Consider the following 13,714-nt stretch of genomic DNA (forward strand, 5'->3'; position numbering starts at 1 on the left):
GGAATAAGAACAGTGATAGGCAAAGAAACCAAAGGCCAAATTCAAATGGGGCCTTAATGCACCGAGCACTTGCAATAAAGTGGATGAATTAATTGATGTAAATGGTTATGAAATACTCGGGATTGCAGAGACATGGCTGCAGAGTGACCAGGGATGGGAACTGAACGTCCAGGGATACTCAAGAATTAGGAAGGATAGACAAAAAGTAAATTGCTGGTTAAAGAGGAAGTTAATGCAGTAGTAATGAAGGATATTAGCTCCGACGATGTGGAATGTGTGTGGGTCGAGCTAAAAAAACATCAAGGGGTAAAATCATTAGTAGAGGTTGTACAATGACCTCCAAACTGTAGTGGTGATGTTGGGAATGACATTCAACAGGAAATTAGAGTTGCAAACGATAAAGTAACATCTGTAATTATGGGTGATTTCAATCTGCATATAGAGTGGATAAAATCAAAATACCATAGAGGAGGAAATCCTGGAGTGTATGAGGGGTGGTTTTCTGGGCCAATACTTTGAGGAACCAACTGGAGAGCAGGTCATCCTAGACTGGGTATTGTGTAATAAGAAAGGAATAGAATCATAGAATCGTACAGTGCAGGAGGCGGCCATTCGGCTCATCGAGTCTGCACCAACAACAACCCCATGTATTTACCCTGCTAACCTCCCCTGACACTAAAGGGCAATTTAGCGTGGCTAATCAACCTAACCAGCAAATCTTTGGTGTGTGGGAGGAAACTAAAGCACTCAGAGGAAACCACACAGACACGGGGCAAACATGTGAACTCCGCACAGTTACCGAGGTCAGAATTGAACCCAAGTCGCTGGCGCTGAGGCTGCAGTGCCTCACTGTGCCACCGTGCTGCCCGTGTGAATGATATCAATGGTTTGGCTGAGTGGGCAGAGAAATGTCAAATGGAATTCAACCCGGAAAAGTGAGAGGTAATGTTTTTGGGGAGGACAAACAAAGCAAGGGAATATTCAATAAATGGGAAGATATTGAGAGGACAATATTGAGAAGACAAAAGGTTCAGAGAGCTTGGAGAAGATAGGGATCTAGATGAGTATACGGCTTGTAAGAAGGGACGAAAGAAGGAAATTAGGAGAGCCAGAAGGGGTCACGAGAAGGCCTTGGCAGGTAGGATTAAGGAGAACCCTAAGGCGTTCTATAAATATGTGAAAAGTAAAAGGATGAGACGTGAAGGAATAGGGCCTATAAAAGGTGAAGGCGGGAAAGTCTGTCCGGAACCAGCAGAAATGGCAGAGGTGCTTAATGAGTATTTTGCCTCGGTTTTCACAGAGGAGAAGGACCTGGGTGGATGTACTGCGGGCTTGCGGTGGACTGAAAAGATTGAGTATGTGGACTTTAACAAAGAGGTTGTGCTGGAATCTTTGTATGGCATCAAGATAGATAAGTTGCCGGGTCCGGATGGGATGTACCCCAGGTTACTGTGGGAGGCGAGGGAAGAGATTGCAGAGCCTCTGGCCATGATCTTTGCGTCGTCGATGGAGACGGGAGAGGTGCCGGAGGATTGCGGATGTGGTTCCTATTTTCAAGAAGGGGAATAGGGATTGCCCAGGAAATTACCAACCGGTGAGTCTAACCTCAGTGGTTAGTAAGCTGATGGAGAAGATCCTGAGGGACAGGATTTATGAGCATTTAGAGAGGTTTAGTATGCTCAAGAATACTCAGCACGGCTTTGTCAAAGGCAGATCGTGCCTTACGAGCCTGGTGGAGTTCATCGAAAATGTGACTAAACACATTGCCGAAGGGAAAGCGGTAGATGTGGTTTATATGGATTTTAGCAAGGCGTTCGATAAGGTCCCCCATACAAGGCTTCTAGAAAAAGTGAGAGGGCATGGGAACCAAGGTGCTGCTGCCCTGTGGATCCAGAACTGGCTTGCCCAAAGGAGGCAGCGAGTGTGTATAGATGGGTCTTTTTCTAAATGGAGGTCGGTCACCAGTGGTGTGCCCCAGGGATCTGTTCTGGGACCCTTGCTGTTTGTCATTTTCATAAATGACCTGGATGAGGAAGTGGAGGGATGGGTTGGTAAGTTTGCCGACGACACGAAGGTTGGTGGGGTTGTGGGTAGTCTGGAGGGACGTCAGAAGTTACAGAGGGACATAGATAGGATGCAAGACTGGGCGGAGAAGTGGGAGATGGACTTCAACCCAGATAAGTGCGTCGTGGTCCATTTTGGCAGGTCAAATGGGATGAAGGAGTACAGTATAAAGGGAAAGACTCTTAGTACGGTAGAGGATCAGAAGGACCTTGGGGTCCGGGTCCATAGGGCTCTAAAATCGGCCCCGCAGGTGGAGCAGGTGGTCAAGAAGGCGTATGGTGTGCTGGCTGTTATCAATCGAGGGATTGAGTTTAGGAGTCCGGGGATAATGATGCAGCTATACAAGACCCTCGTCAGACCCCACTTGGAGTACTGTGCTCAGTTCTGGTCACCTCATTACAGGAAGGATGTGGAAATGATTGAAAGGGTGCGGAGGAGATTTACAAGGATGTTGCCTGGATCAAGTGGCATGCCTTATGGGAATAGGCTGAGGGAGCTCGGTCTTTTCTCCTTGGAGAGACGTAGGATGAGAGGAGACCTAATAGAGGTATATAAGATGTTGAGAGGCATAGATCGGGTGGACTCTCAGAGGCTTTTTCCCAGGGTGGAAATGGCTGCTACGAGAGGACACAGGTTTAAGGTGCTGGGGGGTAGATACAGGGGAAATGTTAGGGGGAAGTTTTCCACACAGAGGGTAGTGGGCGAGTGGAATCAGCTGCCATCAGTGGTGGTGGAGGCAAACTCAATAGGGTCTTTTAAGAGACTCCTGGATGAGTACATGGGACTTAATAGGATGGAGGGTTATAGGTAGGCTAGGAGGTAGGGATATGTTCGGCACAACTTGTGGGGCCGAAGGGCCTGTTTGTGCTGTAGTTTTTCGATGTTTCTATGTTTCTAGGAGTAGAGGAAGTGAGAGACCTTGGGCTGCATGTTCACAAGTGGTTGAAAATGGCAGGACAGATGGTTAAGGGAGTATATGGAATAGTTTCCTTTCTTGGAAAAGCAGCGATGAACTGCATAAATTGCTATGTAGATCACAGCTGGAATTTTGTGTACAATTCTGGCCACCACATTACAGGAAAAACATAATTGCTCTGGAGAAAGTGCAGAGGAGATTCTGAAGAACATTGCGCCAGTGCTTGAAAATTGCAGCTGAGGAACGTTTGGATAGGCTGAAGTTGTTTTCCATAAAATAGAAACAGGCTGAGGGGTGACGTAATTGAAGTGCACAGAATGAGAGGCCTAGGTAGGAAAGACTTGTTCCCCCAAGCTGAGGGGTCAATTACCAGGGGGCATCAATTTAAAGTGATTACTAGAAAGATGAGAGGACACGGGGAGAATATTTTTCACCCAGAGGGTGGTGGGCACCTGGAATTCATTGCCGAAGTTGATGGTTGAGGCTGAAATGATCAAATAATTTAAAAGGTACGTGGGTCCGCACCAAGCTGATGTAACCTGCAAGACTACAGACCGAGGTAGAACACATGCACACAAAACCGACCCAACTGCCCCTCCTTTCCACTGCCCCACTCTGAGTCCTGGCCCAACCAGTCCCCACACCTCGAGGCCTGGCCTGGCCCCCACACCTCCCCCTCACCAATATGGTTATTAATAATAGAAAAGGCTCAGGTGAGACCCCCTAGATTAACCCCACGTTTTAACAGGTACTATGAGAGTACTGCAGGTACCTTGCAATATTTAATGCTCTTGTTGGTCAAGAATCTTCTGGCCTTCACTGCTCCCTGGGGTGGGGAAGGGAGTTCCAAAGAGCCAGTTCCAGTTTCTCCCACATGGTGAAACAGCTTTTCAGCATCCACCCTCAATTTCTCCCCGGATGTTATACATTTGTTTAATTCATTTTATGGGACACAAGTGTCACTGGCTGAGCCAGTATTTATTCCTTTATTGCCATTTCAGAGGGCATTTGAGAGTCAACCATGTTGCTGTAGTCACAGACCAAGCAATACGGCATATTTCCTTTCAGATGGGTTTTTAATGACAATCAACAATGGTTTCATAGTCATCATTAGACTTTTAATTCCAGATTTTTATTGAATTCAAGTTTCACCATTTGGATTACTAGTTCAGTGACAATACCACTGCCTCTCCCATGTTTCAATCAGATCACTTTTCATTCTTCTAAATTGCAATGGATAAAAGTCCAGTCTGTCCAAGCTTTCCTCATAAGATAACCCCCAACCATCCCACCTATCAACTGAGTGAATCTGCTCTGAACTATTTCTAACAGATTTATTTTCTTTCTTAAATAAGGAGACCAAACCACAACACCAGATCGCTCTGTACCTCAGAGTTTTGCAAATGTTTCTCCATTTAAATAATATGCTGCTTTTCTATTCTTCCAACTGAAGTGGACAAGTTCACATTTTCCCACATTGTACTCCATCTGCCAAACGTTTGCCCACTCAATTAACCTGTCCTCATCTCTTTGCAGATTCATGTCTTCACAACTTACTTTCCTACCTGTCTTTGTGCTCAGGCAAATTTAGCAACCATATATTCAGCCACTTCAAAGTAATTTGGGCTTTCCATTTGAGAAAAGCAAGGATCTTTGATTGACATCTTCAAAATAATGAGAAAATTATATTTGAAATGTTTTGCTATAGGGAATGGTTAAAGTAAGGATCATTGCACTTTAAGGGAAAAGTTGGATAAATACTTAAAAGTAGAGGAGGATACGGGTTATAAAGAGATCATGAATTAAAGAATTAGGGGTTGAAACAAAGCCATTTAGAGAACGAGGTATTGGGATGGCTTTTGGATTGCCCTGGAATGAACCAGACCAGATGGATGATTTCTATGCCATAAAATAAGAAATGCCCCAACAGTTTTGGCACTTTTCATCAATTGCACAATTGGCTTAAGTATAAAACTATTCCAATCTACAATTGAAAAAATACTGTGGAATACCGAAGCAAATTAAGTAAGTCTGTGGAGTCTCACTAGATGGGAGCATGAATCAAAGGATTAGCGACAATAGCCCCACCAGTCCAACCTTTAGAATGACTGTGACAAGGAGTTTTTGAGTGTACTGTTGCACACTACTCTGCATACAGTTTCACCCACGGCACAGTTGGTAACACATCACACCAAATCACAAGGTTCTGGCTTCTATTCCGAATTAGTGCTTGAGCACAAAAATGAGAGACAAGACAAGTGCAAAACTGAGGGAGCATTCACAGCTGGAGGCAGGGCCTTTTGGAAGAGACATCAAAGTGAGGTCCCACCTTCCTGCTCAGGTGGATGTAAAATGGCACTGTTTCAAAGAAGAACAGGGGAGTTCTTTCCAGTGTCCTGGATATATTTATCCCTCAATCAACATCACAAATACAGATTATCTGGCGATCATCACATTGCTGTTTGTGGGAGCTTGCTGAATGCAAATCTGCTGCTGTCTTTCCTATATTACGATAGCGACTTCATTGACTATAGTGTTTTGAGACATCTATGGTCATGAAAAGTGCTGTATAAATGCAAACCTTTTTGTGTGGTGTACACACTACTACTTGTACACTGTGTATGGCTCAGGTAGTCTACAGGATAAAGTGGGAAATAATCAAAGAAACATTAGTCAAATAACTAAACATAACAGCTGAGTGTTGTGCTGCAAATAAACAAATGCTACAAAGTAAGAACAAAATTTAAAATATTTTTGGCACTGAGGCAGTGTAAAGTCACTTGCTAAACAGAAATAGAACACATCTTACCCAGGACACATCTTGTCACTCTTTTTCTCTTGCAAACTTGCACAGTTGAAACAAAATACATGTTTGCATGGAATCTGCAAAGAAATGTACATTTGTGAAGCAGCATATTAAGATCTCTTTTGCTGTGTACATGATATAAAAATGTTAAGTCTACAGCAAAGTCAACACTGGGCACAAGGTTAGACCAGCAGGAGGACAAAACGTTACAGAGTCATAGAGGTTTATAGCATGGAAACAGGCCCTTCAGCCCAACTTGTCCATGCCACCCTTTTTTTAAAACCCCTAAGCTAGTCCCAATTGGCCGCGTTTGGCCCATATCCCTCTTACCCGTCTAACTGTCCAAATGCTTTTTAAAAGACTCTACTACTACCTCTGGCAGCTTGTTCCAGACACTCATCATCCTCTGTGTGAAAAAATTGCCCCTCTGGACCCTTTTGTATCTCTCCCCTCTCACCTTAACCTATGCCCTCTAGTTTTAGACTCCCCTACCTTTGGGAAAAGATATTGACTATCTAGCTGATTTATGCCCCTCATTATTTTATAGACTCTATAAGATCACCCCTCAACCTCCTACGCTCCAGAGAAAAAAGTCCCAATCCATCCAGCCTCTCCTTATAACTCAAACTATCAAGTCCCGGCAGCATCCTGGTAAATCTTTTCTGCACCCTTTCTGGTTTAATAATATCCTTTCTATTAAAGGGCAACACAGTACTTACATGGGGCTCTGAACAGATTAAATGAATTTGAGAAAGGATAAAATAAAATTAAAGTTTATTTATTAGTCACAAGTTGGTTACATTAACACTGCAATGAAGTTACTGTGAAAATCCCCCAGTTGCCACATTCCGACGCCTGTTCGGGTACACTGAGGGAGAATTTAGCATGGCCAATGCACCTAACCAGCAAGTCTTTTGGACTGTGGGAGGAAACTGGAGCACCTGGAAGACACCCACACAGACACGGGCAGACTCCACACAGACAGTGACTCAAGCCGGGAATCGCTGTGAGGCAGCAGTGCTAACCACTATGCCACCATGATTGGTTGGTGAGTATTTCTCTTTTTCTCTCTCTAAAGCATTCATTTAAAGTAGGTGACAGGAAATCAAAACTTTTAACTCGGGCGAGTTAATATTTAACATTGGCATCAAGAGGCATTAATTAAAATCTATTCCATAACAGGTGATATGGATAGGCAGCTGAGACTTGTTGCTTGCAATTCTAGTCCAAAATATTGGGGCACTTCATGTTTCCTGGGGGGGGGGGGGCACATGCGTCTCCAGATACTTGAGCTCTGGTTCAGGATTTTCGAGTTCCAGGGCAGTTGAATTCACTGCAGAGTATCAGGGGATGAGTGTTTCCTGGATCATACATTCCAGGAGGTGGCCATCCAACAGGGAGTGACAATTGTTACAAAGGGGAGGTTGATCTTCTCTGAGAACTAACACTCAACCACTCAAAAAAAAGTGCCTCCCTTCATAATCAAAGTATTTGTGAGAAGGGAGGTTATCTGCCCTTCAACAGCTTTTAGTGGTCAAATCAAAATAACTACCTGAGACTCTATAAAATCAACAAGTAACACTTTATTCTTCTAACTAACAGTAAACGGGTTAACTAAACTATTAACAGCCTGAATTCAACACCTATTCTAATGGAATGCTTTTTAGATAATTATAATTCCCACTTATTAACAAAAGCGAACACAGAGCGGCGACAGATTAAAAAGCAGGAACACAGAGCGGCGACAGTTTAAAAAGCAGGAACACAGAGCGGCGACAGTTTAAAAAGCAGGAACACAGAGCGGCGACAGTTTAAAAAGCAGGAACACAGAGCGGCGACAGTTTAAAAAGCAGGAACACAGAGCGGCGACAGTTTAAAAAGCAGGAACACAGAGCGGCGACAGTTTAAAAAGCAGGAACACAGAGCGGCGACAGTTTAAAAAGCAGGAACACAGAGCGGCGACAGTTTAAAAAGCAGGAACACAGAGCGGCGACAGTTTAAAAAGCAGGAACACAGAGCGGCGACAGTTTAAAAAGCAGGAACACAGAGCGGCGACAGTTTAAAAAGCAGGAACACAGAGCGGCGACAGTTTAAAAAGCAGGAACACAGAGCGGCGACAGTTTAAAAAGCAGGAACACAGAGCGGCGACAGTTTAAAAAGCAGGAACACAGAGCGGCGACAGTTTAAAGAGTGGGAAAAAAAAATGCCAGGCAAGATGTTGGAATGCTCCTCTTGCAGGATGTGGGAGATCAGGGAGACCTCCGGTATCCCTGACGACAGCACCTGCAAAAGATGCATTCAGCTGCAGCTGCTAGCAAAGTGTGTTAGGGAACTGGAGAAGGAGCTTGATGACCTCCATCTAATTCGGGAGAATGAGAAGCGTATAGACAGTAGCTTTAGGGAGATAGTTACACCCAAGCAGCAGAGCACAGGAAATTGGGTTACTGTAAGGAGAGGAAATGGCAATGTGAAAGGACAGGCAGAGCAGGGTTCCCCTGTGGCCATACCCCTCCACAACAGGTATACTGAATTGGATACTGTTGTGGGAGATGCTTTACCTGGGACAAGCTGCGACAGCTGGAACTCTGATACAGAGTCTGGTTCTACAGCGCAAAAGGGTGGGATGAAGAAGAGGAGAGCAGTAGTGATAGGGGACTCAATGGTCAGAGGTGCGGACAGGAGGTTCTGTGGTTGGGACAGAGACTCCCCGCATGGTTTGTTGCCTCCCAGGTGCCAAGGTCAGCGATGTCTCTGATCGCGTGCACAGCATTCTAAAGTGGGAAGGTGATCAGCCAGATGTCGTGGTACACATCGGTACAAATGACGTAGGAAGGAAGAGTGAGGAGGTCCTAAAGAGTGAGTACAAAGACCTTGGAAGGAAGTTAAAAAGCAGGACCCCGAGGGTAGTAATCTCAGGATTGCTACCTGAGCCACATACCAGTGAGGGCAGGAGTAGGATGCTTGGGCGGATGAACACGTGGCTGAGGAACTGGTGCAGGGGGCAGGGTTTCCAATTCTTGGATCATTGGGACCTCTTCTGGGGCAGGTGGGACCTGTACAAGAGAGACGGGTTACATCTAAATTACAAGGGGACCAATATACTTGCAGGGAGATTTGCTAGTGTTATTGGGAAGCGTTTAAACTAGATTTGCAGGGGGATGGGAACCAGAGTGCCAGAGCAGATAGTGGAGCAGGGGTAAAAAGACAGGTTAGTTGAAGCAAAATCACAAATGGAAGGGTTGAGTGTGGTGGAAATAATCTTTTGAGGTGTGTCTATTTCAATGCCAGGAGTATTGTGGGGAAGGCAGATGAGCTGAAGGCGTGGATAGACACATGGAAATATGACATTATAGCTATTAGTGAAACTTGGCTACAAGAGGGGCAGGACTGGCAGCTCAATGTTCCAGGGTTCCAATGTTTCAGGAGGGATAGAGGCAGAGGGATAAAAGGTGGGGGGATGGCATTGTTGGTCAGGGAAAATGTTACAGCGGTACTCAGACAGGATAGATTAGGGAGCTTGTCTACAGAGGCCCTATGGGTGGAGCTGAGAAACAGGAAAGGTATGACCACATTAATGGGCTTGTATTATAGACCACCCAATAGTCAGCGAGAATTGGAGGAGCAAATCAGCGGAGAGATAGCTGACAACTGCAAGAAACACAAAGTTGTGATAGGAGGGGATTTTAATTTTCCACATATAGATTGGGACTCGCAAACTGTTAAAGGTTTAGACGGGGTAGAGTTTGTAAAATGTGTTCAGGAGAATTTTCTACATCAGTATATAGAGGTGCCAACTAGAGAGGATGCGATATTGGATCTCCTATTGGGAAATGAGTTAGGGCAGGTGATGGATGTGAGTGTGAGGGAACACTTTGGATCCAGTGATCATAATGCCATTAGTTTCAACCTGATCATGGATAAGGACAGATCTGGTCCTCGGGTTGAAGTTCTGAACTGGAAAAAGGCCAAATTTCATGAAACGTGAAGGGATCTGGGAAGTGTGGAAGGCCTTCAAAGGAGAAATTTTGAGAGTGCAGAGTTTGTATGTTCCTGTCAGGATTAAAGGCAAAGTAAATAGGAATAAGGAACCTTGGTTCTCGAGGGAGATTGTAACACTGATTAAGAGGAAGAGAGAGTTGTATGAAATGTACAGGCAGCAAGGAACAGATCAGACGCTCGAGGAGTATAAAAAGTGCAAGAAGCTACTTAAGAGGGAAATCAGGAGGGCTAAAAGAAGACATGAGGTTGCTTTGGCAGACAGAGTGAAGGAAAATCCAAAGAGCTTCTATAGGTATGTTAGGAGCAAAAGGATAGTGAGGGATAAAATTGGTCCTCTTGAAGACCAGAGTGGTAGACTGTGTATGGAACCAAAAGAGATGGGGGAGATACTAAATGGTTTTTTTTGCATCTGTATTTACTGAGGAAACAGGCATGGAGTCTACGGAAATAGGGCAAACAGGTAGGGAGGTCATGGAACCTTTACAGATTAAAGGGGAGGAGGTGCTCGCTGTCTTGAGGCAAATCAGAGTGGATAAATCCCCAGGACCGGACAGGGTATTCCCACGGACCTTGAGGGAAGCTAGTGTTGAACTTGCAGGGGCCCTGGCAGACATATTTAAAATGTCAGTATTCACGGGGGAGGTGTCGGATGATTGGAGGGTGGCTCATGTTGTTCCGTTGTTTAAAAAAGGTTCCAAAAGAAATCTGGGAAATTATAGGCCAGTAAGTTTGACGTCGGTGGTGGGCAAGTTATTGGAAGGTGTGATAAGGGATAGGATCTTTGGATATATAGGGACTTATTAGGGAGAGTCAACATGGCTTTGTGCGTGGTAGGTCATGTTTGACCAATCTATTAGAGTTTTTCGAGGAGGTTACCAGGAAAGTGGATGAAGGGAAGGCGGTGGATGTTGTCTACCTGGATTTCAGCAAGGCCTTTGACAAGGTCCCTCATGGGAGGTTAGTTAGGAAGGTTCAGTCGCTAGGTATACATGGGGAGGTAGTAAATTGGATTAGACACTGGCTCAATGGAAGAAGCCAGGGAGCGGTTGTGGAGGATTGCTTCTCTGAGTGGAGGCCTGTGATTAGTTTGTGTGCCGCAGGGATCGGTTTTGGGTCCATTGTTGTTTGTCATCTATATCAATGATCTGGATGATAATGTGGTAAATTGGATCAGCAAGTTTGCTGATGATACAAAGATTGGAAGTGTAGTGGACAGTGAGGAAGGTTTTCAAAGCTTGCGGAGGGATTTGGACCAACTAGAAAAATGGGCTAAAAAATTGCAAATGGAATTTAACGCAGACAAGTGTGAGATTTTGCACATTGGAAGGACAAACCAAAGTAGAACGTACAGGGTAAATGGTAGGACTCTGAAGAGTGCAGTTGAACAGAGAGTTCTGGGAATACAGGTACAGAGTTCCCTAAAAGTGACGTCACAGGTGGATAGGGTCGTAAAGAGTGCCTTTGGTACATTGGCCTTTATAAATCGGAGTATCGACTATAAAAGTTGGAGTGTTATGGTAAGGTTATGTTTGTTCCACTGGAGCAAGCTGAGAGGGAGTGATTGGAGGCAGCAGTGCTGGTGAGAGATCAATTGAATTGTTTATTTATTTAACTAGTCAGCTAGTGTGTGTTTTTTTTTGGCCTTTACTTTTGCAGTAGTATTTTAAGTTTAAAGTGAAAACTGGAAGTGGGCTGCTAAGGAGTCTGGGAAGGGTTTTTTAAGCGTGTGAAGTATAAAAGGTAGGCTGCAGTATACAGAGGGCAGCATCGGGAGCGGGCAGTGAGTGAGTGGGAAGCAGAGTGTGAGCTATAAGGCTTTGGCTCACAGGGCTTAGGCAGAAAGGGCGAGCAGGGGTGAGTTTAAATTCATTTTTGCTGTTTCTACCTGGTACTGGCAAGGTATCTGGAGGGGATGGGTGTACAGGCAGTGCTATGTTCCTCTTGCACTATGTTTGAGGTGAGGGACGACGACAGTGTCCCTGCTGATTACACCTGTGGGAAGTGCACCCAACTGCAGCTCCTCCAAAACCGTGTTAGGGAACTGGAGCTGGAGTTGGATGAACTTAGGATCATTAGGGACGCAGAGGTGGCCATAGACAGAAGCTTTAGGAATACAGTTACTCCGAGGAATGAAAACAGATGGGTGATGGTGAGAGGGGCTGGGAGGAAGCAGTCCGTGCAGGGATCCCCGGTGGTCATTCCCCTTAGCAACAAGCATTCCGCTTTGGATACGGTTGACGGGGATGACATACCAGCGGTGAGCCGCAGTGAGAGGATCTCCAGCACTGTGTCCGTCTCTGTGGCTCGGGAGAGTAAGGGGCAGAGTGGGAGGGCAATAGTTATTGGGGACTCGTTAGTTAGAGGGATAGATAGGAGGTTCTGTGGCAGCAAAAGAGACTCACAGATGGTATGTTGCCTACCGGATGCCAAGGTCCGTGACGTCTCGGACCGTGTTTTCCGGATTCTGAAGGGGGAGGGGAAACAGTCACAAGTCGTGGTACACATTGGTACCAATGACATAGGTAAGAGAAGGGACGGGGATTTAAAGCAGGAATTTCGGGAGCTGGGCTGGAAGCTGAGAGCCAAGACACAACATGTGGTCATCTCTGTTACGTTGCCGGTGCCACGCAATAGCGATTTGAGGAACAGGGAGAGAGTGCAGTTAAACATGTGGTTGCAGGGATGGTGTAGAAGGGAGGGTTTCAGATACATGGATAATTGGAACACATTCAGGGGAAGGTGGGACCTGTACAAACAGGACGGGGTGCACCTGAACCAGAGGGGCACCAATATCCTAGGATGGAAATTTGTTACGGCTCTTCAGGGGGGTTTAAACTAATTTGTCAGGGGAGTGGGAAAATGAGTTGTAGTCCAGAAGTCAGTGAGGGTGGTGAGGTATTGGGGAAGGTATCAGGGTCAAGGGTGGGTACTGGTAGACAGGAAGGTGGGTTGAAGTGTGTCTACTTCAATGCAAGGAGCATCCGGAACAAGGTAGATGAACTTGGGACGTGGATTGGTACTTGGGACTACGATGTTGCGGCCATTACGGAGACGTGGGTAGAACAAGGACAGGAATGGTTGTTGGACGTTCCGGGGTATAGATGTTTCACTAAGTGTAGGGAAGCTGGTAAAAGAGGTGGAGGAGTGGCATTGTTAATCAACGATAGTTTAACGGCTGCGGAAAGGCACTTCGAGGGGGATCTGCACACTGAGGTAATATGGGGTGAGGTTAGAAATAGGAAAGGAGCGGTCACGTTGTTAGGAGTTTACTATAGGCCCCCAAATAGTAATAGAGATGTGGAGGAAGAAATTGCTAAGCAGATTATGGATATGTGTGGGCGTCACAGGGTAGTTGTCATGGGGGACTTTAACTTTCCAAATATTGATTGGAACCTTTGTAGGTCAAATAGTTCGGATGGGGCAGTTTTTGTGCAGTGTGTGCAGGAGGGTTTCCTGACACAATATGTGGATAGGCCGACAAGAGGTGAGGCCACATTGGATTTGGTACTGGGAAATGAACCGGGCCAAGTGTTAGATTTGGTTGTGGGAGAGCATTTTGGAGATAGTGACCACAATTCGGTGTCTTTTGTTATTGCAATGGAGAGGGATAGGGCCGTACGGCAGGGCAAGGTTTACAATTGGGGGAGGGGTAATTATGATGCGATTAGGCAAGAATTAGGGGGCATAAGTTGGGAACAGAAACTGTCAGAGAAAGGAACTAATGAAAAGTGGAACTTTTTCAAGGAACAAATACTGGATGTCCTTGATAGGTATGTCCCTGTCAGGCAGGGAGGAAATGGCCGAGTGAGGGAACCATGGTTCCCGAAAGAGGTGGAATGTCTTGTGAAAAGGAAGAGGGAAGCTTATGTCGGGATGAGGAAACAAGGTTCAGATGGCTCGATTGAGGGTTACAAGTTAGAAAGGAATGA

General features: G+C 45.5%; 1 protein-coding gene across 1 annotated transcript in view; it reads right to left on the reverse strand.

The window, feature by feature from the left end:
* The window catches only part of LOC144507816 (E3 ubiquitin-protein ligase Hakai-like), a 78,025-nt gene that overhangs the window by 17,444 nt on the left and 46,867 nt on the right, over positions 1 to 13,714 (reverse strand). The window contains exon 4 of the mRNA XM_078235143.1: positions 5,790 to 5,863. Coding sequence (XP_078091269.1) covers positions 5,790 to 5,863 — 74 coding nt within the window. The remainder of the gene's footprint in view (positions 1 to 5,789; positions 5,864 to 13,714) is intronic.

The sequence above is a fragment of the Mustelus asterias genome, chromosome 19 (genome assembly GCF_964213995.1).
Source record: "Mustelus asterias chromosome 19, sMusAst1.hap1.1, whole genome shotgun sequence".
NCBI lineage: Eukaryota > Metazoa > Chordata > Chondrichthyes > Carcharhiniformes > Triakidae > Mustelus > Mustelus asterias.